General features: G+C 47.9%; 1 protein-coding gene across 3 annotated transcripts in view; it reads right to left on the bottom strand.

Annotated features, from left to right (window-relative positions):
- The window catches only part of LOC137426930 (fibulin-5), a 50,152-nt gene that overhangs the window by 4,988 nt on the left and 20,719 nt on the right, over positions 1–24,445 (bottom strand). For 2 of the 3 annotated variants that reach the window (XM_068115965.2, XM_068115966.2), the window contains exons 5-9: positions 14,371–14,493; positions 12,319–12,438; positions 11,764–11,886; positions 7,909–8,035; positions 139–334 (exon numbers count right to left, since the gene is read on the bottom strand). In XM_068115965.2, the coding sequence (XP_067972066.1) occupies positions 139–334; positions 7,909–8,035; positions 11,764–11,886; positions 12,319–12,438; positions 14,371–14,493 (689 nt within the window). The remainder of the gene's footprint in view (positions 1–138; positions 335–7,908; positions 8,036–11,763; positions 11,887–12,318; positions 12,439–14,370; positions 14,494–24,445) is intronic. The other variant, XM_068115967.2, reaches the window with a different exon arrangement.

The following is a 24,445-nucleotide window of genomic DNA, read 5'->3' as shown; positions in this document are numbered from 1 at the left end:
CTACGGAATGTGTAAGCAGGAGGGTGGAAATTGGTCAATACATGCTGTACTCGAGTATAGAATATCAATGGAAATGTCCTCAAACAATGAAGAGTGAAATACAAGTGGGAACTTTTTGTTATGCAACTTCATAATTACCCTCATGAGGAATTCTCGGTTGTCGTTCCCGGCTCTGATGAAGAACGTGTAAAAAGCTCCGGGGTAGCGGGTTGTGGCTTGCATCTGAAAGATGTCCGAGGGAGTGCTGCGTTCTGAGCGCAAATGCATGTACATGTGCATTGTCGTATATGGCTTGTTTATGCACGTGTTCTTTTCACTCGGGCATATACACCGGCTGAGGGTGGGTAAATGAAACAGACAGTCAGGAACAACTGCTGAGTGGAAATTTGCAAACACTGGCATCAATGCTGATCATCTATCTATATTATGTACAATAAGAGAGCTGTTTGTCTGTCTGTGTGTGTGTGTGTGTGTGTGTCGCCATCTTCGCCAAACTTCCAGAGGTTCATCAGTGAGTACCGGAGAGTGTTTCAGGAAAAAACAAATTGTAATTTTTTTTTTTATTTCTTTATATTTTTGACATTTTTTTGAAACATTTGCCAAAAAAAGTTGGATTTTTGGGGATTTGTTTTTCCTTTAATTGATCTATTGTGTGTGTAGGGACCCCATTCCTTAGTGAGTGTAGGGAAGTGTTTTAGGCCCCCACAAAACACTAACGGAGCAATGCCGGGTACCCCGAATAGTATTATAAAATGGAAATATTGTACTTGTATGTCAACTCTTCTTCCTGGTTCGGCCAACCAACTTGAGGCCTTCAGGGGGTGACACTATCTCCTAGAGGGCCAGAAGGGATGGTGTTGAGGAAAGTTCAAACTTATTGAAAAAACAACAATGTATTGCGCAACTCCAGAAATATTCTTGAGTATTAGAGCGATCGGCACCAATCTCGATTGGATGAATGGTTTCAAGAGTGCAGGAACATGGCAGTCATAGAAATGGCAGCATTATTAGAGAGATGACAAATGGGTGTGGTGACTTGTTTCGTAAATATTTTATGACAATAGCTACACCATGAAGTATCCTTGAATATACATATCCCTTGTCCCTATAATCCTACTGCTTACCTATCCAGTCGGCCTTTTAATACTTTAAATTTGTGTAAATCAGAATTTACCGACTTACTGTCTTCTACCGTCTAGTAGAATTTACTGCTATGTCTGTCAGTCCTTAAGGTGACACATTCAGGTGGACATCTTGTAGATTTGCATCAATTGCAAAAAGTTCCAATTGAAGACAAGAAAACATTCTACTTCTAGGTTATTCAGCTTTGCATTACTGATTTGATTATTTATGCTATTTTAGAACTACCATGGTACCCCATTGGTGAGGACATTGGAGTGCATCCTAGGTTGTGGGTGTAAATCGCCTGATGTAAAGAGTACGAGGGTTGCCCAAAAAGTTTTGCAACACAATTTTTTTATTGCTAGTAATTTATGATATAATTCTTTGAACACACTCATAGGATAACTAGATGTATTTATTACACTCATTTTCTGCATAATCTCCATCAACTTCAACAGCCTTGCACCAGCGAGAAACAAGAGCATGTATCCCCTTCTTGTACCAGTCTGAATCCTGCACTCGCAGCCACTTCTTCAATAACCTCATCACTCCCAAACCTTTTCCCACAGATGGCATATTTGAGTGCTCTAAAGAGGTGGAAATCTGAGGGAGTAATATCTGGGCTTTTGGGTGGGTGTGGAAGAACAGCCCATCCGAGTTTTGTGATTGCTTCCTGTGTTTTCAAACGTGTGCGTGGTCGTGTGTTGTCGTGTTGAAGGAGGCTTTGAGTAACATTTTTGTGAGGTCGAACTCTCCTAAAACGCTTCTGCAATTTTTTAAGAGTTTGAATGTACAGATCTGAGTTAATTGATTGACCACGTGGCATAATGTCTACCAAAATGACCCCTTCTGCATCCCAAAAAACAGTGGCCATGACTTTCCCTGCTGAAGGGGTAACCTCAAACTTTTTCTTCTGAGGAGAAGTTCGATGATGCCGTTCCATTGACTGTCTTTTGGTCTCCGGTTCAAAGTGATGGATCAATGTTTCATCCCTAGTGACGACCCGTGACAAAAAGCTTTCACCATCAGCCTCGTAACGGGAGAGCAAATCTGAACACACCTCTTTCCGCAAAGTTTTGTGATCGTCTGTTAGGCTTCGTGGAACCCAACGTGCACACACATTTGAATATCCGAAGGCATCAATAATGTTGTTCACACTTCCCTTGGATACTGAGAGCTCAGCTACAAGCCTTCTGGTTGTAATCCGTCGGTCCTTTAGAATGAGTTCATCAGCACGTTGAAGCAACGCCGGAGTGACTGCTGTTGTTGGCCGGCCCGAGCGAGGAGCGTGACTGAGCTCCGCTTGGCCTTTCTCAGAACCCGCAATTCGTGAAGCCCAACGACTACCAGTGCTTTTAACAACAGCATTGACTCCGTATACATCTCCGTATACATTTTTAACCACCTGTGAATGTTCGTTACTGATTCCTTCTCCACCGCAAGAAATTCAATAACAGGCCGTTGTTTAAAACGCTCATCACCACACTGCGCCCTTTTGACGACCCCCTGCGCATGCGCTAGAAAACGTAATGTTCCGCTGCGCTGCAGTAGTAAGCGGGACATTCAAAATTAACCACAGAATAAGTTGCAGACATGTCCTGTTGATTTTGACAGAAGTATAGAAAGTGTTGCAAAACTTTTTGGGCAACCCTCGTACATTTGTATTCCACGCTTCTGAAACTTGGGTTTATCTTGGAAAAGCCAATCTGCTGCTGTTGGAGTGTCAGTAAAAAAAATATAAAAATCCATCTGGCTCACCAATACCCTTCAGGGAGCTATAAACTGTCATCCTGGTGTTTCACACGCAGGGTGATTCATCAATGTGGGTGGCTTCCATCGGATGCATGTTCAAAATGGCCCCGTCCCGCAAAATGCCCAGTAAAGCCCTGGGAAAGCTAATAATAAAATGTGAGAGCAGCAATGACCAAAATCTACAGAATAACTGATGTTAAACGGTACAGCATTTTACATATTTGAACCATACCAGATCAAAGGATAAATATAGTATTTGAATAAGAAATATAGTATGTGGGAAACGTCCAAGTTTTGAGATTGCCTAACCACGTCTCCCACTTGACTGCAAACCATACCTTATTTGGGGAAAACATATAATAGCTCTTCTGTGTAAAGAGTGAGGGCCTATTAAAAAAAATGAAGGCAATACCGACTTATCGCTGTCGCAGCAGGCACGTTTCAACCAACCACCGAGGTCTTTATCCACCACTGTGTAGACCAGACATCCTGTGCCAGGTGTTAAATATCCAAAATGCCCACACCACATGCATATCCTAAATCCTAAATATCCTATCCTAAATCCTAAATCCTATCCTAAATATCTTAAATATCCTCCTAAGGTTGCGGGGTCATCACTTGACTGCAATATATAATTGCTGAGACCAAACGTCATGTGCACATTGGGCTGGCGGGTTGGCCTAGCCGTAAGCCCATTCACCTCTGAGCTGTCTATCCTGGGTTCGAATCCTGACACGGCTATAAACTGTCATCCTGGTGTTTTACATACACCCCGGAATGCTCGGGGCGAAAGAAGATGTCATGTGTCTGAAATAATGATTGTTCCCTGAAATGGCCGATAAAGCTTTAAAAGCAGTCGAAAATACTTGGAAACATGAAGGTTTATGTTGAAGGCTCCAGTCACTGACTATATAGTCCTCATCGAGGCCAGGCCTGAAATAAAATAGCTGCATTGATAGAAAAGCGAAGAAAAAATAGTTTGTGAAATAAACGCTTTATAATGCAGAGCAAGTGCTTTCTTAAGCATCATTTGGACTCTGAGCTCTCTACCTGGAGTCCCAAAAGACTAGGAGTTGCTTCCCAAACTTTTTGGTCATGTGGGCCATCAGCGCCATTTTGTATCCATCGATAGCTCATTGAATGAGCACACGGCAGCTTATCGTTCTTTTTTTGATGTCAGGATGCTGTGCCATTGGAGGCACCAATCGATCAGAGAAGGGTTTCAAAATGTATGGATTTCGTGCAGATGTTCCAAAGAAATATTTTTTGGGAAAATAAAGTTATTCGTCTGAGATCGAAATGGACTTCGGGGTCGTTTATGTGCCAGGTAAGTTGTAGTCCCATGTGTGTACTTATATGTGTGTTGCTGTAATCATATTGTAGTTGGTAGTTGTGTATGTCTCATAAATGGTGTGTGCATGTGGCGTGGATGGTTTGGGCATGTGGCGTGGATGGTGTGTGCATGTGGCGTGGATGGTGTGTGCATGTGGCGTGGATGGTGTGGGCATGTGGCGTGGATGGTGTGGGCATGTGGGGTGGATAGTGTGGTCATGTGGCATGGATGGTGTGTGCATGTGGGGTGGATGGTGTGTGCATGTGGTGTGGGCATGTGGCGTGGATGGTTTGGGCATGTGGCGTGGATGGTGTGGGCATGTGGCGTGGATGGTTTGGGCATGTGGCGTGGATGGTTTGGGCATGTGGCGTGGATGGTGTGTGCATGTGGCGTGGATGGTGTGTGCATGTGGCGTGGATGGTGTGTGCATGTGGCGTGGATGGTGTGGGCATGTGGCGTGGATGGTGTGGGCATGTGGCGTCGATGGTGTGGGCATGTGGCGTGGATGGTGTGTGCATGTGGCGTGGATGGTTTGGGCATGTGGCGTGGATGGTGTGTGCATGTGGCGTGGATGGTGTGGGCATGTGGCGTGGATGGGGTGGGCATGTGGCGTGGATGGTTTGGGCATGTGGCGTGGATGGTGTGTGCATGTGGCGTGGATGGTGTGGCCATGTGGCGTGGATGGTTTGGGAATGTGGCGTGGATGGTGTGGGCATGTGGCGTGGATGGTTTGGGCATGTGCTGTGGGCATGTGGCGTGGATGGTTTGGGCATGTGGCGTGGATGGTGTGTGCATGTGGCGTAGATGGTGTGTGCATGTGGCGTGGATGGTGTGGGCATGTGGCATGGATGGTGTGGGCATGTGGCGTCGATGGTGTGTGCATGTGGCGTCGATGGTTTGGGCATGTGGCATGGATGGTTTGGGCATGTGGCATGGATGGTGTGTGCATGTGGCGTGGATGGTTTGGGCATGTGGCGTGGATGGTGTGTGCATGTGGCGTGGATGGTGTGGGCATGTGGCGTGGATGGGGTGGGCATGTGGCGTGGATGGTGTGTGCATGTGGCGTGGATGGTGTGTGGATGGTGTGTGCATGTGGCGTGGATGGGGTGTGCATGTGGCGTGGATGGTTTGGGCATGTGGTGTGAGCATGTGGCGTCGATGGTGTGTGCATGTGGCGTGGATGGTGTGTGCATGTGGCGTGGATGGTGTGGGCATGTGGCGTGGATGGTGTGGGCATGTGGCGTGGATGGTGTGGGCATGTGGCGTGGATGGTTTGGGCATGTGGCGTGGATGGTGTGGGCATGTGGCGTGGATGGTGTGTGCATGTGGCGTGGATGGTGTGGGCATGTGGCGTGGATGGTGTGTGCATGTGGCGTGGATGGTGTGGGCATGTGGCGTGGATGGTGTGTGCATGTGGCGTGGATGGTGTGGGCATGTGGCGTGGATGGTGTGGGCATGTGGCGTGGATGGTGTGTGCATGTGGCGTGGATGGTTTGGGCATGTGGCGTGGATGGTTTGGGCATGTGGCGTGGATGGTTTGGGCATGTGTGTGCATGTGGCGTGGATGGTGTGGGCATGTGGCATGGATGGTGTGGGCATGTGGCGTGGATGGTGTGGGCATGTGGCGTCGATGGTGTGGGCATGTGTGTGCATGTGGCGTGGATGGTGTGGGCATGTGGCGTGGATGGTGTGTGCATGTGGCGTGGATGGTTTGGGCATGTGGCGTGGATGGTTTGGGCATGTGGCGTGGATGGTTTGGGCATGTGTGTGCATGTGGCGTGGATGGTGTGGGCATGTGGCATGGATGGTGTGGGCATGTGGCGTGGATGGTGTGGGCATGTGGCGTGGATGGTGTGGGCATGTGGCGTCGATGGTGTGGGCATGTGGCGTGGATGGTGTGTGCATATGGTGTGGATGGTGTGTTAATGTGGTGTGGATGGTGTGGGCATGTGGCGTGGATGGTGTGGGCATGTGGCGTGGATGGTGTGGGCATGTGGCGTCGATGGTGTGTGCATGTGGCGTGGATGGTTTGGGCATGTGGCGTGGATGGTGTGGGCATGTGGCGTGGATGGTGTGGGCATGTGGCGTGGATGGTGTGGGCATGTGGCGTGGATGGTGTGGTCATGTGGCGTGGATGGTGTGTGCATGTGGCGTGGATGGTGTGTGCATGTGGCGTGGATGGTGTGGGCATGTGGCGTGGATGGTGTGGGCATGTGGCGTGGATGGTTTGGGCATGTGGCGTGGATGGTGTGGGCATGTGGCATGGATGGTGTGGGCATGTGGCGTCGATGGTGTGTGCATGTGGCGTGGATGGTTTGGGCATGTGGCGTGGATGGTTTGGGCATGTGGCGTGGATGGTTTGGGCATGTGGCGTGGATGGTGTGGGCATGTGGCGTGGATGGTGTGGGCATGTGGCGTGGATGGTGTGGGCATGTGGCGTGGATGGTGTGGGCATGTGGCGTGGATGGTGTGTGCATGTGGCGTGGATGGTTTGGGCATGTGGCGTGGATGGTGTGTGCATGTGGCGTGGATGGTGTGGGCATGTGGCGTGGATGGTGTGGGCATGTGGCGTGGATGGTGTGGGCATGTGGCGTGGATGGTGTGGGCATGTGACGTGGATGGTGTGGGCATGTGGCGTGGATGGTTTGGGCATGTGGCGTGGATGGTTTGGGCATGTGGTGTGGATGGTGTGTGCATGTGGCGTGGATGGTGTGTGCATGTGGCGTGGATGGTGTGTGCATTTGGCGTGGATGGTGTGTGCATGTGGCGTGGATGGTGTGTTAATGTGGCGTGGATGGTGTGGGCATGTGGCGTGGATGGTGTGGGCATGTGGCGTGGATGGTGTGGTCATGTGGCATGGATGGTGTGGTCATGTGGCGTGGATGGTGTGGTCAGTGGCGTGGATGGTGTGTGCACGTGGCGTGAATGGGGTGGGCACGTGGCGTGGATGGTGTGTGCACGTGGCGTGGATGGTGTGTGCACGTGGCGTGGATGGTGTGTGCACGTGGCGTGGATGGTGTGTGCACGTGGCGTGGATGGTGTGCGCACGTGGCGTGGATGGTGTGCGCATGTGGCGTCAAATTTCAAGTTGTCGCTACTCCTCGTAAAGAGGGAATCTTTTCCACTGCTACCCCAGCATAAAGCTTCTTTCTTTAAACCATCATCCTATTGTCCAATCATTTTGATAAGATCGTATGAAACCAACGCAACGTTGATTGAGCTAAGCTGATGTTTCGGACGTTAACCCCTCGTCGAAGCAAAAGAGAGATGGCTAGCTGTGTGGATTTAGGATATGGAAGAACCCTCCCTCAACCCTCCCAACAAACACACAAAGAGGATGCCTTTGGTGCAGCAAAGCCTCAGAGTTTCATTTTGGGACGAGATGGGCATAATGCGGAAACACAATTCTTGTTTTAGACTCCAAGAGGACTCTGCAACAACCATTTAGCATCTGCCACAAGGGGTCCAATCCACCTTGTACTGCGATGTACCACAGTCGCAGCAAATCGGGTGTATCGGCCAAATCAGGTGTCCACATTGCATGGGTTGCTCCCGACAAGTAAACCTTGAAAGAAGATCGATCTATCATAACAATCAAGGTGGTTTTATGGGCCACCCTGCATTCCTCGTATACCTAACGACACGTGGTGCGAGTTCGTGCTCTTAGGTGGGAGAGGTGGGCGTGAGGATGTATGACTTACTCTTCTCCAGTTTGTGTGTAAGGCTCTTCGCACTGCAGCCTCTCCAGGCACTTGTTGCCCCCAAACACGTTGTAACATCGTTGGTCGTCGCTGCAGTTGTGGTTTTGGCCTCTGCACTCGTCCACATCTAGTACAGCAAGTGCAAACACAGGGATTGATGCTTCTCACTTTGTCAGATCATCAAACTTCGTATAATCAATCTACAGACTTCCTGAGCTTTTCCATCAGGCCGAGTCCTTTCTTTGTCACCGTTAAACTTTGCACAGCAGGTGAAACATTTTTTAAATGTAATACTCTGGGGTTTTTGCTCCCAACTGTGGCCTGAGACTTCTGCATCCGACTTTGCACTTTTGAAGCTGGGACTGTTTGCATCAGCAGCATCACCCGTCAAGAGGCCTAGACATAGACTCTGCTCCTATCCCATGTCAGGTAGATTGGTAGGTTTTTGAAATATACAATTTTTTTCTTGCTCCGCATATCACCTGACATTTTAACTTTCCCCCCCCTGGGTTACAAGCTTGAATATGCTGCATTTGGTGTGCGGGTGTCTTCTGATACCTCAGGGAGATGGATGCCCCTGCCTTGCATAACCCCAGGTCACCTGTGGGCAAGGTGTAGTACCTGTCAGCCCCCCTTACCAGGGTAACGGTCCGCAGCCATGCGGTTTAAATGGCAGATGGTTCTGCACATCTGGTGGATGAGAGTCCAGTCGACTCCAACAGCACGGGCGGAAGAGGGTGAATTACCCAACGACCACCAGAGAGACGGAGAGGAGTGGCAACCCCCCATCCATACCACACACTTACCTGTGTGTACCAGCCATAGAAAGGCAATGCCACCATTGCCCGAGGTTTTGTTACGTACCAAATGAGAGTGAATATTGATTTCACTGGTTTAAGACCACAACCTGGACCAACGTGGGCTGGGTACAAGATGCGTGGGCATCGATCGAGCGTGGTAAGGATTAAACTTGGGATAGAGTGGGTCGAGGATGCACACCGAGCACACAGGTTATTCCAGCAGCACATGGTGAGCAAGTGGAAATAGTGAATTGCAGTGATCCAATTGGCTCTCCCAGAGAGGGTAGAATGAAGGACTATGGTATCGCTGTTGAAGGCTAGTGTCGATCTGCGTACATGGAATCAGGTGTACATGGAATCAGGTGCACCTGGTTGAGGTATGCCAACTGCCGTGGGAAGCAAGTGGAAGCTAACTTTTTAGGCGTTAACCCTTCCTCGGAACAAAAGAGGGTTACATCAACAAAACGCACCTCCTTTCCACATCTGGTGGATGAGAGTCCGGTGGACTCCAACAGCATCAACAAAACATCAACTTTTATCCTTGCTTTCCACAACAGTGAGCATAACCTTGATCAATGTTCTATCAATTTCATCCAGTGTCAAATCTAAAGATGATGTCAAGCTTCACTCACAAGGAATCTGTGATGTGGTCTGGGAGACAGGAGACCGAGTTCAAGGACCAGAGGGTGCTGATGTAGTCTTTCAGGGAGGTCGGTGCATTGAGGTTCTGGGGTTCTTGCCTCGACTCCTGTGTGACCTACCCACTCAATGTGAGCGTATGGCCCTAAAGATCTGTCAGTACTACAAAACTGAGATTGTTCTTGTCCACCTCCGTCCTGCCCGGAAACCCTGTATGTACCATGAACAAACTGAGAAACGTTTGCGTTCAAGGGCGAGAGAGGCTGTAGAGCCTGGTGTTGGCTTCGTGGTTAGGGTGCCTGCTTGGGATCCTAGGATCCTGGGCTCGAATCCCGGTCATCACTGAATTAATGCCAGGGGGGTTGGCTCAGCCCGCCATCCTTCCGAGGTCGGCAAATTGAGTACCAGTTCACTGGTAATTCCCTGTGTGTCGCAAGAGGTGACTAACAGGGTTGGCGGCGGGAAGGGCATCCAGCCATAAAACATTGCTTCAAAAAGGGGACCACGGTGCCTGAAAAAGGCCAACCCCTGCCTTGCGGGCAAAAATGGCCTCTAAAGGTGGTTCTTGTCTACCTCCGTCCTGCCCGGAAACCCTGTATGTACCCTGAACAACTGAGAAACGTTTGCTTTCAAGGGAGAAAGGCTGTGGCCTAAATCGACGATTGCGAATTGCCCATGTGTCTGTCCTTGGTGTTGGCTTAGCGGTTAGGGTGCCGGCTTGGGATCCTAGGATCCTGGGTTCGAATCCCGGTCATCGCTGAATTAACACCAGGAGGGTTAACTCAGCCTGTCCTCCTTCTGAGGTCCACAAATTGAGTACCAGTTCACTGGTAATTATTCCCAGTGTGTCGCAAGAGGCGACTAACAGGGTTGGTGGCAGGAAGGGCATCTGGCCGTAAAACATTGCTCCAAAAAGGGGACCATGGTGCCCGAAAAGGCCAACCCTTGCTCTGCAGGGAAAAATGGCCTCTAAAGGTGGTTCTTGTTCCTCCATGTGTCTGTCCTTTATGCACAAACTTAGGATTAAAATTTGTTTAAAATTTCCAGTTTTATTTAGAGTATTGTTAACATGCAAGATTACTCTAATTTTTTTGCTTTGAAGACTGTTGAATTATTTGTATACATTGTCGAATTACATTTGTCTATCATACATTTCAAGTTGATCTTTCGCATAGCCGGTTACTCCTATATGGGCCTTGCCTGTTTCATCCGCTTAGGAATCTAGTCGATCACCTCGCAATGTTGATCCATTTGCTACATTGCAGTTGATGATGTTAAATGTAGATGTCGCCGCTCAGCTATTTAGATATTGCCCCTTGGTTTTATCATCCACCTAGGACTACTAGTGATATTTCATACTCTTGGTGACATCATTGTCGATTTGTAAATTCACTATATATCTGCTTTCTACCACCCACTGACAGTTTACATACCACCTTCTGCCATTCAGCCATTCCATCAACCTTGATACCTGTGTCGACAAAATATCCTCTTAACCCTTGGATGCAGTGATTGGGCCTCGGAGACCCACAAGGTTTTTTGTTGTTGCAAAAACTATGCTGTACAATTTTTTTTTGGAATGAGCCTCATTTTCACTGACTTTCATGTTGTTACACAAAATTCAGTGACATAAGTAAATAAAAATTCATTCAGGCTCGTGGGAAAATCTTCATTCTCCACTTATAACCCGAAAATCCGACACGAATGCAGGCCTGGGGCCTTCGAAGCCCCGCATAAATGTTGTTGTACTACTATGTTATAATCATTATTTTCTTGATATGAGCCTCATTATATGCTCCTATAACTTGGTTACAAATAATTCAGTGACAAAAATATGAAAATTTAAAAACTTTACACAAATACATTTGTGGGGCCTCTGAGGTCCGATGACTGTATAGGTGTAGGATTTTTGACAGTTGTGGACATATATATTCTAAATAAAAGGATCAGTGAATCATATTTTTTGAGCAAATACTCCTCCATGAGCCTCAACGTTTTAGAGAAAAAAATGTTGAAAAACCAAGAACAAAAAAAAAAATTTGCAAAAAAAAATAAAATAAAAGATTCATTACTTGTATGGGATTCTTCCAGCTAATAGGATCAATGATTCACATTTTCTGAGCAAATACACATCCATGAGCATCGACTTGGATTGAAAAAGGATATGAAAGAAATAAAATATATCAAAAATATAAAAATTTTAAAACATTACATGAATACATCCGTTGGGCCTCCGAGGCCCAATGGCTGCGTTTATGTAGGATTTTTGACGCCTGCATCTAAGGGTTAATGTCATTGGTCTTTTGCATTAGAAGAGGTTTTGCGGATTAAAATCACATGTTGAAGGATACGAGTGACTATATTCTTATTTGGAACAGAGCAGCTGATATTTGGAGCATAAAAGGGAATTCTTTACCACGACAGCTTCTGCCATCCGGTTGCAGGCTGTAGCCATCGGGGCAGACGCAGGTGAACGATCCAGGTTCGTTGAGGCATTGATGCTGACACTGGTGATCCGAGTAGTTGCATTCGTTGACATCTGGCGAGACAACGAAAGCGACGTGCACAGGACGTGAATATGGCACATGCAGATGAGTACGTTAATGATTTTGTTTGCGGGAAATGCACTTGCTACCAATTGTTGCTGTTGTTGCTTTTTTTGTTTTTTTTTGGATACAAGATCAAGGCTCATGAAAGAGCTAACATTGATCACAAAAAAAAACAGACACATAAAACATATAATAAAGGGAGCGGTAGACAAGATGGGGAGAGAGGGGGAAGGACACAAACACAACATTTGAGAGCAGGGACATCGGGAGATCTGTTGGAGGGAGAGGGCTTGGGGGGAGGTGGGAGAAGTATAAAACATATGGACACTGCAAGGACTTCCAGGAAAGAACTTGGCATTTCAAAAAATTGTATCTGGGGTGAATTAGCGGGGCTTTGGTACAAACCAGACGTTTGCCCTCACCTTGACAGGTGCGTCCATCCGAATCGAGTTTATAACCGATCTCACAGCGGCATGCGAACGAGCCGTACGTATTGGTACACTGTTGGCTGCAAGTCCCCTCCATGGAACACTCGTCCGTGTCTGCACAGGCACATGGGAAGAGTCAAATTGCAACAAATTGTGCTGTATACTTAAATTTTGAAAAATGCAAAAATGCAAAATTAAGAGTATTGTACCTGGTTCCCAGAACTTTGTGAACACCCCTCATAGTGATCTTTCAAGCGTAAAAAAAACAACTTTCAGTAACCTTTAAGATGCAAACAATATGCTTCTGATAAAACAGCCTTTGTTCTTCGGTAAGGGTTTCATAAAGGTCAAATATGCGATTCGCAAGGTTCCTCCCTCCACGACATCTACTTTATCATTGAGGCCAGGCCTTAAATAGAATAGCTGCATAAAGAGAAATAAAAGAGAGAATGTAAAGGTAAGGAGTGAAAATTAGTAAGAAAAGTGTATGATGTAAGTAAGATGTAAGTGTAAGATGTTTGTTTGTAAGAAAGATTAAAGGTAGCTTGGTAGCTTTAGTTTGAGTGAGACAGAAGGTAAGACCAACAATCCTGACACGGAGTATGTAAGATGGTTCCCGGCACCACTTTAACGCTTCTAAGTCCAAACGGTAGTACTACCCTGGGCGGTTGCTGTCTTCAAGCTACTACCTAAAAAACGGTCCAATCTACAACCTGTCTTCAACCTACTACCTCGGAAAACAGTCCAATCTACAACCTGTCTACAAGCTACCACCGAGAAACACGGTCCAATGTACAACCTGTCTTCAACCTACTACCTCGGAAAACAGTCCAATCTACAACCTGTCTACAAGCTACCACCGAGAAACACGGTCCAATGTACAACCTGTCTGCAACCTACTAGTCAGGTTCACGATGTTTTTTCGTTCAAAATCATGGTAGATTAGCAAACCTATACATTTTTGGAAACGTTATTACATGGAAAATCTGAAAATCAATGTTTACATTTGCCAATTCCGACCAATTCGATTCGACCAATTCGACCATTCGACCAATCGCTTCGATCGACCATTCGACCGATTCGATTCGATTCATCGAATTCGATTCGATCGACCATTCGACCAATTCGATTTGCCAATCAATTTGACCGACCTTTGCTTGTGTGGAACGGACTGTGAAAACGATGCGGACTATATTGTCGGATACGACACACAGGACAGTGATGACGAACTCTAAATGGCATATTCTGTAATCGTGTATGTTTGATGCCATTGACTGCCTGTGTATATTTTGTCATTGACTGCCTGTGTAGATGTGAAGTTATACTGACTGCATGTGTATATATGATTTTGCTGACTGCCTGTGTATGTTTGGTGATATGAATTATTGTGACACATTTTGATGTTATTAACTGCCTGTACAAAATGATAACATGTATTTGATTATGCAACTTATCGCGAATATAAAGACAGTATTTTGCAATTCAAAACCTTTGATTCGTGTCTTACCATTCCGCACAGCACTAATTTCATACTTTCATTGGATTCCTTGTCCCTGAAAATATAGGTTTAGTATATTTTAAAAAGTTTTTAGGGTAATTAGAGGCAGAAATAGAACAAAATATGTATTTTACAGTGGCCATTTTGAAAATCCAAAATGGCCGCCATACAGGTATCTCTCCAAATGTAAACATTGATTTTTAGTTTCCTTATGCTATAACCTTTCCAAAAATGTATAGGTTTGCTAATCTACCATGATTTTGAACGAAATGTAATTTATTGACATCATGAACCTGACTATACTACCAAGAACTAAAAAATAACCATCGTCGGCCTTACAAGTTAAACATAGGTCAAGGAAAAGCAAGGAGATGAGGATTTATTGTTGTGACGGAACTTGGAAGGTATGCGGAAATGTACAAGGGGAAATACAAGCAGACGTCCATGGGAGTTGGGGCGGTGATTTATGACACTGCATTCAGCCTCGCAATCTCCAGCCTTTGGTATGAACAGCACATCTCCCACAGATTAGGACAGAATGACCTTACCCTCGCAATTTCCTTCGACCATTTGGAAACCGTCAGGGCAACTACAGGTGTAGCTTCCTACGGTATTGATGCAGCTTTGCCCATGGGGACAGCGATAGGTACCCATGGCGCACTCGTCCTGGTCTGCACAAACAGGTGTTGGGGGCCCAAATCGCCATCAGTTGAAGAAATCGGTAATAATTTTTAAAAATGGTCCGTTAACACCCGCAAGTGATGTTCATGTGGATTACTTACCAGTTACTGCCAACACGTGAATACATTAGATTTAAAAGTTTTAGAAATGAAACTTTAAAAGTTTAGACATACTGTACTTGCAGATGTGATCATTTTTTAATTCTTCACTGAAACGTCCTTACGTAAATCCATACAAATAAATAAACCAGACACTTCATCGGACACGATACCCCGCACAGTGTTCGAGTATATACCATTATACAGGAGGGCCTTGCCGTTCGCGGGTTACGTTCTTGAAAATCCCCGTGAACCGCAAATCCACAAACTTAGGGGGTAATGGAAAAAATAGGGTTAGGGACTTCAACTTTAAAATTGGTCCAAATTATGTTCCCTTAAACAACACCAGGTGGGATGACTCGGCATGTCATCCTTCCGACGTCAGCAAAATGAGTACCAGCTTACTGGAAACGGGGGCACTGCATCAGCGGCACAGCCACGCTTCCAGAAATGATGCAACCAGCAGCCACAGGTGGAAAACTGAATAATAATATGCGATCTCGATGTTGTTGATGTCGCTAATAGAGACAATTTGATGGAGATGATCGCTACATACCCACAATGGGCGCCTCCCCTTTACCTCAAAGATATGCCACGCCCACTGATGCTATATATAGATAGATATATTGCATGGTTCTTGGAAGTATTATGAAGGCGATTTTTGTTCTAGTGTTCAAGTATATAATTCAATTTAAATAAAGCTTTAAAGAGGTGTAAAGTCGTATAAATAAAATTCATTCCATGTTTTACCGCCGTTTCACCCAGTGTCTATTACACCACCTTATCTAACACATTACATTAGTTGTTTGTGCCTGTTGTTTGAGTCTTTTGTAACATCCTTAAAACAGTACATCTCCTGTTTGGAATGATTTTCAATTTTATTTGACTGCCAGGCAGGAAGTTAGAAAAAAAACAAAAAAAAAACACCTTTAGAGGCCATTTTCCCCCGCAGGGCGGGAGTTGGCCTTTTTCGGGCACCGTGGTCCCCTTTTTAAAGCAATGTTTTACGGCCGGATGCCCTTCCTACCGCCAACCTTGTTAGGCGCCTCTTGCGACACACAGGGAATTACCAGTGAACTGGTACTCAATTTGCCGACCTCGGAAGGATGACAGGCTGAGTCAACTCCCCTGGCGTTAATTCAGCGATCAGACCAGGATTCGAGCCCAGGATCCTAGGATCCCAAGCCAGCACCCTAACTGCTGAGCCAACACCAGGCTTCAGGCAGGAAGTTAGAGTAAAATATTGTTATGAATTTGGTAATGCAACATCTAGAGCTAGGTAGATCTGAATAGGTAGGTATTCGGCTGTCGTGACAGGGACTCTACATGTAATAAGTTATTGATGTTCAGGCGGTTGTCGGGGTAAGATGTATGAGTGTGGATCTACCTGGAGATTCGAGTGTTAAATAGTGAGGGATTAAAGGTAACGCCCCTGTGAGTATCACCTAGTAATCAAACCTTTGTCCTTTATGGCACTGCAAACCACATAAACATTAGTTAGGTCCTTAGTGCAACATTAAATAATTCCCTTTCCCTGACATTGACTTCGTAATAAATGGGCACCACCAGGCCAAGAACACCGCCACAATACACCGCCACCGTTTACACCTCCAAGGCCTACAAACCTCGCCTGCGCACCTCAAAGGCCTACCAACCTCGCTGGCACGTGTTACACCAGGACCGCGGGGTCACGGACGGGAGATGTCAGGAGTCGCATGCCGCAGAGGGCGTGACCTGGGCGAGTTGGGAGGCTATGATTGGCTGAGGAGCGCGCCAATGTGACGTCATCGGCCACCAATATAGGCGACGGTCGGACGCCATTTCGGCAGTTCGAGTGGAGTCCAGAGTTGAGAGAGTTGAGTCGCAGAGTTCGTTGTTACAGTTCCGTACCAGAGTTCGTGGCAGTTGGCACAGGACACGGTTCGTTGCACAGTTCGTCGGAGTTGGCACAGGACACGGTTCGTTGAACATTCGTGACCACAGCTCGTTGCAGTTGACAGTTGGCACTTGGTTTTGGTTGCTTCGTGCAGCCCTGCGGTGGACCGGACCGTTGGAGCAAAGGAGCTCGTGGTGTGTGTGGGCCGTTGGACCGACGAGGCCTGGTGGCGCTTGGAGGCGGACGCAGAGGGCCGTGGAACTTGGAGCGAGGTGTGCGATCGGGCCGAAAGGAGCGGTGTTGGACGGCAGCCACAAAGACGACGAAAGACCAGATAAGCCCGAATCCGCGTACATTTTGAACGACGTGACGTGTTCTTTTCGTAATTAATCTCCCTCGTTTTGTGTTTGATATCAGTCGTGTGGGGACGTCCCGATTTAGTTATTAGTATTACCGGCGCGTGTTTTTTTCACTGTTATTACTTTTCAATAATAAATCCTTATATTATTTTCTGTACATATTTGAACGCAGTTTCCTGGGTGTTTCATTTTAATAGATAAGGCTGTGGAGCTCGTTGCGTCTGGCCTCCCGCGCGTTTAACTTTGTGTTGAGCTTGAATCCGCCATTGAGTTTTCGCCTCGGGAGTGTAAAGTCTCGCAATCGGTCATCCGTGTTACCCTACGGTGTTCACCAAGGGTAGTCACGCGACAAGTGGTGTCAGGAGTGGGATTTGAACCCGTCGGACAAATTTTTTTGTCCGCGGCGAGACATCGACACGGTCGGACAAATTTTTTTGTCCGCGGGGAGACATCGACACGGTCGGGCGTACATTGCGCCCGACGTTCGAACGCAAAATTTTTATAGTCGAGGCGGAGAAATTTAATAATCAATCGGGCAAACGGAGCGCGATATCGTGTCTTCGTCAAATTTAAATTGTTTCAGGAATTATTAAAATAAATACGCGCGCGGGAAACAATCTTCCGGAAAGCGGATGTCGGAAATTGATGAGATGGAAGTACGCAGCGAGGCCTCCGTCAGCGTCGGGAGTGAGCCGGAAATAGGGGAATTAGATGCAGAGGTGAGCCTTGGAACCTCCCTCGTCCCGAGCACCAACTTATCCCCCTCCCCCACCGGGGAGTCGGGAGTAGTAGGAACGGCCCCGACAACCGACCAGATGTTGGGTCAATTGCTTCGAAAAATGGAGTCCCAGGGGAAGGAATGTAGGGAAGGAATGAAGGGAATGAGTGATCGATTGGAGGAACAAATTGAAGGGATGGAAAAGAACAGTGAGCGATTGGGAAAGCAGATGGGGGACATGTACGCACAGAGAGAGCGAGCCAGTCGGGAATTGAATGAACAAATGAAGTCACAGGGGAAGGAATGGAGGGAAGGAATGAAGGAAATGAGTGATCGATTGAGTATTAAAATTGATGGGCTGGCAAAGAAAATGGCAAAATTTGGAATTGCACAGGTGGATGGGGAATGTCCACAGGTGGATGGGGAATGTGTACAGGTAGATGGGGAATGCCTGCAGGTAAACGTGGAGTGTCCACAGGTGAGCGGGGAAGGAAATTTGGAATGTGAGAGTTGTAATGGGGAATGTTTCCCACATTCTGGCCTGGTTGTTTATCGGGACCGTGTGGATGTCACAACACCCCAACCGGGGGATGAATTTGGAATTGTGCAGCACCAGGGCGGTGGTGCGGAGCAAGAGGGGGTAGAGTTTTTGGGGGTCCATGCGATAGAGCCGGACCGGGTATTTATTGAGGATGATTTGATCCAGCGGCTGGAGACCTGTGACAGTCCCATGGAGGTAGAGCTTGTTCAGGCCCAAAGGAGCCTGGGTGAAGAGGTGAGTTGGTCCGAGGAGGTGGTTGGAATGACCGAGGGGACGCTCACTGTACACTGCTATTTGGAAACAGAGGCTCCAAAATTGGACAACCAGTTGGGGGAGTGTGTTGGCTCCGGGCTGGATTTGGATCTTGGAGGATCGGGAGATAGAGCTTCTGGAGATTTGGTCCCTGTAGGGAATTTGGATCAACTGCAGGGAGGGGCAGAACAACCGGTGGTAGAGGTTGTTCCCTGCAGCTGCGGTTTGGCAATGGGAATGAAAATTTGTAAAATGAAAATTTGTAAAATAAAATTACAATGGGAAATTGATTTGGAGCAGCCATGGTTTGGATTGGTCCCCGGGCTGCGGGATTTGGACATGGAGAGGTCATGGGTGATGGCCTCGGGCAAAAGTTGCCCCTTTCAAAATTTGGGTATGCCGGCCAGCTGGGGGGCTGTGATGGCGAGATTTGGACGTGGGGTCCAGCCTTGGGTGTCGAGGTACGACCTGGGTCCCACGGGGGGTCTGGTGGAGTGTGGCGTCCCTTGTCCGTCGGGGCGCCGTCCGAGCTGGTGGCTCGGGCCGGCAGGGTCACCGGACCCTGGTGGGGGTTAAGACCTCCAGGGAGGTCCGAGGTGGTTTCTCAAGCCTGGGATGGCAAATATTGAGGACCACTAGGGGGAGGTGTTGTGGGTCGCGCTTTGGTGGTGGCACTGTGGACGGCCAACTTGGGACTGATGTGGTGACCACCCGGGCATGCGGCCTGGCACTCTCCTCCAGGGACTCTGGGACAACCAGCATGTGGTGACCTGGCATGGTGGTTGGTCTATGGACGCGGGTCAAACCGAATGGACAGGGATGGAGATAGCCTGCCGGACAACCATTGGGGCATCTGTGGAACGTGATGGTGTGAGTGACCTTCCACAGATGCTCCGTTATGATTTATGGACTCTCGGGTTGGGAAGAGAGCCATGGGGATGTGAATCGGGAGATGTGTAACGCGCCGAGCATATGGGCCATGCTCGGCTGGCATGTGTATGGCAAAGCATCCTTCTTTGGTGAGGTGAGTGAAATGTGACAAATGGTTGGCATGGGTAATCTGTGGGTTAGATGGAAATTTAAGGGTGGATTTTGAAATGCCATGGTGGACACTGTACAGTGACGCCATTATTGATCCAGGTGTGTAGACCAAAGTGTTGGAGGCTGTGATGAAATTAATAGGGTAGCAAGACACAGCTTTCAACTGGTTGCGGGGGCAACTGTGCTGATATTTGGGACGCGGGATGATGGGGATGTAGTTGTGTAGCCTGAGGGTCAACGTGGTGCTGTGCGTGTCCGAGGTGTGTGGACCATGTCTTCTGGGTGGGTCTCCTGGTGGAGCATGGCTGTTGACTGGACCTTGGTGTGGTCAAGTGTGGGTGAGCACTGGGGGGCTGCAGTTCTGTAGTCGGACTGGGGGATGATGGGGAGGTGCAGGGGACGTGGCTGTAGGGATGCCACGCACTGCGACCGTGCCCCCCAGGGCCGAGGTTGTGTGTGCGGTAGTGTGTGTTGTGGCAGCAAGTGCTCACCACATTGGCCAGCTGGGGCTGCTGCAGCTGTGTTCCTCGCAGGGGGGCCGAAGGATGGATGGTGGGTCGCACCCTTATGGACACTCATGGGCCATGTTGGCGTTTTGACTGCTCACCTTGTCCCGGTGACCCTTGCACGGTAGAGGTGCAGAGCTGTCGTGGCCATAGGTAGTTGTGTAGTGATGATCACCGTTGGATGCGGATCCACATACCTGCCAGTGTAGTGGGGACAAAAGAGAAATTTGGAAGTATTTGGTAGGCCCAATGTGAAATTTTGGGAATTGTATGGGTGGATGACACCCTTGAACCTGACCAACCTGCAACTACCTGAACTTGAGGTGAGTGTTTTGAGGAGTACTGTCCCAGGCTTCAGGATTTGCTTTGGGAAATTGGGGACATGTAACTTGGAGTTGGGAGGTGAGAGCGAGTGATGACATGGCCGGTGAGGGGATGGAATGGGAGCCACAGTGTCTTGTGGGTGGCGTATGTTTTTGTATTGTGGTTACGTGTTTTGATGTGGTCGTGAGAGTGGAACCTGGAGAGTGTGTGATGATTATTGGAGATAATGAGGGGTGATAATTGTGCTTTTGGAAATGTGCTTTTGGGAAGATGTGATGGTTTAAATGTGAACTGGGGGAATTTCACATGTAGCAGGCCATGGCAAGCCTTGTAACACCTTTTACACCATCTATGGAATTGTACTGAATTGTACTGAATTGTGCTGAGTTGTGTGGAGAATTGAATGGCAGTGGGGGAGGAAGTGTGTTTTGGGGTCTTGTGGGTGGGGAAGGTGTGTGTGTCCGCAGGTACAGAGCAAGCTCTGAGGAGCGATGCCTGCGGGCCCCCCTCTGCGGCAATTACCCCTGGCAGCCGGTGGTAACTGGAAATTGGAGCTCGTCGGTGGAGGGTCTGGTTGGGCGCCGCGGGGTGAGGAAGTCCCCCGGTGACCCGTGTTGCTGCGCGAAAGCAGGAGGCAAAGGAGCCTGGTGTGTGTGGAGACCCTCACCGGCGAGGTAACGGCGGAAAGGGGCTGTTGGGCTGTCATGGGGCCAAGAGGTAAAGGGGGGGGGGCAATGAATTTGTAAGTCGGTTGACTTGTTTTTGGGACTGCGGGCACCACAGCCTGATGTGCCCCCCACCATCTTTTTGTGCGGTACCTCCCCGCTGCCTAGTTGAGGAATGCACACACACGTGAATGACATCAATGCCATGGTCCTGCAGGGGGTGTATTGAAATAAGTGCTTTGTTGATTTTTGAAATGCCTTGATGACCTATGGAATGAGAATGAGTGGTTAAGGGGTCTGTGTTGCATGAATGTGGGCGAAATCCACCGAGCCGTGTCACTCACCTGTAACATCTGGACAGGGCCCGTGGAAATTTAGGGGGATGCATTGGGGATGGCCCCGCAGGTAAGGTTGTGTCTTGTGGCATCCACCGGGGGACGCGGTCTGTAGACCGGGGTATGTACAAAGGTTAGAGTTTTGAGTTTTGGAAAGATGGTTAAGTTTTGTGGTTAAGTTAGTGTTGTGTGTTGTTGTTTCCTCCCTCCACAGGAACAACGAAGAAGATGTACATACTTGCATGATGGTTAAGGGGTTCAGCATGTTAAGGAAGTGTAGGTAGGTAGTCCGACTCACTTCCCACAGCCCTTCCTGATTTATTTCATAGGTTAATTAAGTGTGTGACAGTAAGTGTTAAGGCTGGAATGGTAGCCCTGCGGTGAACCTTGCAGGAGCTACGGTTCCAGGGGGGGGGGCTGTGTTATGAATTTGGTAATGCAACATCTAGAGCTAGGTAGATCTGAATAGGTAGGTATTCGGCTGTCGTGACAGGGACTCTACATGTAATAAGTTATTGATGTTCAGGCGGTTGTCGGGGTAAGATGTATGAGTGTGGATCTACCTGGAGATTCGAGTGTTAAATAGTGAGGGATTAAAGGTAACGCCCCTGTGAGTATCACCTAGTAATCAAACCTTTGTCCTTTATGGCACTGCAAACCACATAAACATTAGTTAGGTCCTTAGTGCAACATTAAATAATTCCCTTTCCCTGACATTGACTTCGTAATAAATGGGCACCACCAGGCCAAGAACACCGCCACAATACACCGCCACCGTTTACACCTCCAAGGCCTACAAACCTCGCCTGCGCACCTCAAAGGCCTACCAACCTCGCTGGCACGTGTTACACCAGGACCGCGGGGTCACGGACGGGAGATGTCAGGAGTCGCATGCCGCAGAGGGCGTGACCTGGGCGAGTTGGGAGGCTATGATTGGCTGAGGAGCGCGCCAATGTGACGTCATCGGCCACCAATATAGGCGACGGTCGGACGCCATTTCGGCAGTTCGAGTGGAGTCCAGAGTTGAGAGAGTTGAGTCGCAGAGTTCGTTGTTACAGTTCCGTACCAGAGTTCGTGGCAGTTGGCACAGGACACGGTTCGTTGCACAGTTCGTCGGAGTTGGCACAGGACACGGTTCGTTGAACATTCGTGACCACAGCTCGTTGCAGTTGGCAGTTGGCACTTGGTTTTGGTTGCTTCGTGCAGCCCTGCGGTGGACCGTTGGAGCAAAGGAGCTCGTGGTGTGTGTGGGCCGTTGGACCGACGAGGCCTGGTGGCGCTTGGAGGCGGACGCAGAGGGCCGTGGAACTTGGAGCGAGGTGTGCGATCGGGCCGAAAGGAGCGGTGTTGGACGGCAGCCACAAAGACGACGAAAGACCAGATAAGCCCGAATCCGCGTACATTTTGAACGACGTGACGTGTTCTTTTCGTAATTAATCTCCCTCGTTTTGTGTTTGATATCAGTCGTGTGGGGACGTCCCGATTTAGTTATTAGTATTACCGGCGCGTGTTTTTTTCACTGTTATTACTTTTCAATAATAAATCCTTATATTATTTTCTGTACATATTTGAACGCAGTTTCCTGGGTGTTTCATTTTAATAGATAAGGCTGTGGAGCTCGTTGCGTCTGGCCTCCCGCGCGTTTAACTTTGTGTTGAGCTTGAATCCGCCATTGAGTTTTCGCCTCGGGAGTGTAAAGTCTCGCAATCGGTCATCCGTGTTACCCTACGGTGTTCACCAAGGGTAGTCACGCGACAATATTATCTCACTCCTCTGCGAACGTGAGCAGAAGCTAATGTACGGTCAAACGACAAGCTTGTCTTCTTATTCATGTTCCTATTGGTGTTTAAAATATAACATTCATTTAAATAAGTTATTCCTCGATCATAAACTGATAAGACAGACGGACAGACAGACATGAAGCAAATGCTTAACCACGCTTTTCACTTTGCGTGTGCGAGGTAATGAAATGCACCATAAAGCAGAAAATGGAGCATCGGTGAATTTCGCAATGATTTCCGTGGACGCAGCCGTGTACTGAACATGGAGGTCCCTAATTGACTGTGAACCGTACGTGATCTAAATATGTGTTTTACAGCCAATCATGGACCGATCATGACAAGACATGGTGACTTCCGCAGAAATCATTCTGAAACTCATTGAAGTTACCTATTGGAACATTTATTTATTTATATATCTACTAGATAAGAGAGATGTCTGTCTGTCTGTGTCGCCATTTTTCTCAGAGTTGGCTGAACGGATCTTCGTCAAATTTTCAGAGGTTTATCAGTGAGTGCCTGGGAGTATTTAGGCAAAAAGAAAATGATGGAAAAAAATGGGTTTTTTGGAGTAAAAATAAAAAATAAAAAATAAATCCCTCGATAGTGCCTGAGCCTTTTAAAATTAATGACAGTTATATACAAGTACAGTAGTACACATTCGCATAAATAAATACAAAACAATTGCCAGACATTTGAATACAAATAAATCAAACAATTCCGGAAGTGTACGAATTTGGTAGTATGGCTTCTTCTTCTTCCTGATCGGCATCACACTTAACTCCGAAACGTGATAAACGCCACATTCACCCACCAGCATATATATGAACCCCCTTCCTCTCCTGCCTCCTCCTCCCTCTCCTCCACCACCTCCTCCCCTCCCCCGCCCGCGGTCCCCTGGGTTCCCCGCCCATTTCCTCCTGTATTGATTTATTTGTTGACTTATTGCCCTTGTAATTCTTGTGAAGTACATTTATGTTTCTTATGTTTCTTAAGCTTAGTTTCTCTTTAAGCTTTTTTTTTTTTGTATACTGAGTCGAGGCTCGTGAAAGAGCTGACATTTACTTCACAAACAAATCAACCAGACAAACAAAATACCCAAAAAGAGGGAGCGGAAGACAAGATGGGGAGAGAAGGGGAAGCACACAAACACAACATCCGAGAGCAGGGAGATGTGTGGAAGGGAGAGGGCCCGGGGGGAGGAGGCATGGGAAGGGGGGGGGGGGGGGAGGGAGAAGTATAAAACACAAGGACACCAAGGACTTCCTGGACAGAAGTTGGTATTTCAAAAAAGTGGAATTGGGGTGAAATTAGTGGGGGTAGAAAAGATCAAGGTTTTGGATGGGGGAAGATAAGAGATGGTGGTGAACAGCTGTTTTAAAGACTTGGAGGGTGGAGTGGGATTGAAGAGAGTGAGGGAGTTTGTTCCAGAGGCGGGAGAAAAGAGGA

The sequence above is a fragment of the Myxine glutinosa genome, chromosome 5 (genome assembly GCF_964187855.1).
Source record: "Myxine glutinosa chromosome 5, kmMyxGlut1.1, whole genome shotgun sequence".
Lineage (NCBI taxonomy): Eukaryota > Metazoa > Chordata > Myxini > Myxiniformes > Myxinidae > Myxine > Myxine glutinosa.
This window is presented reverse-complemented; position numbering and strand designations above follow the sequence as displayed.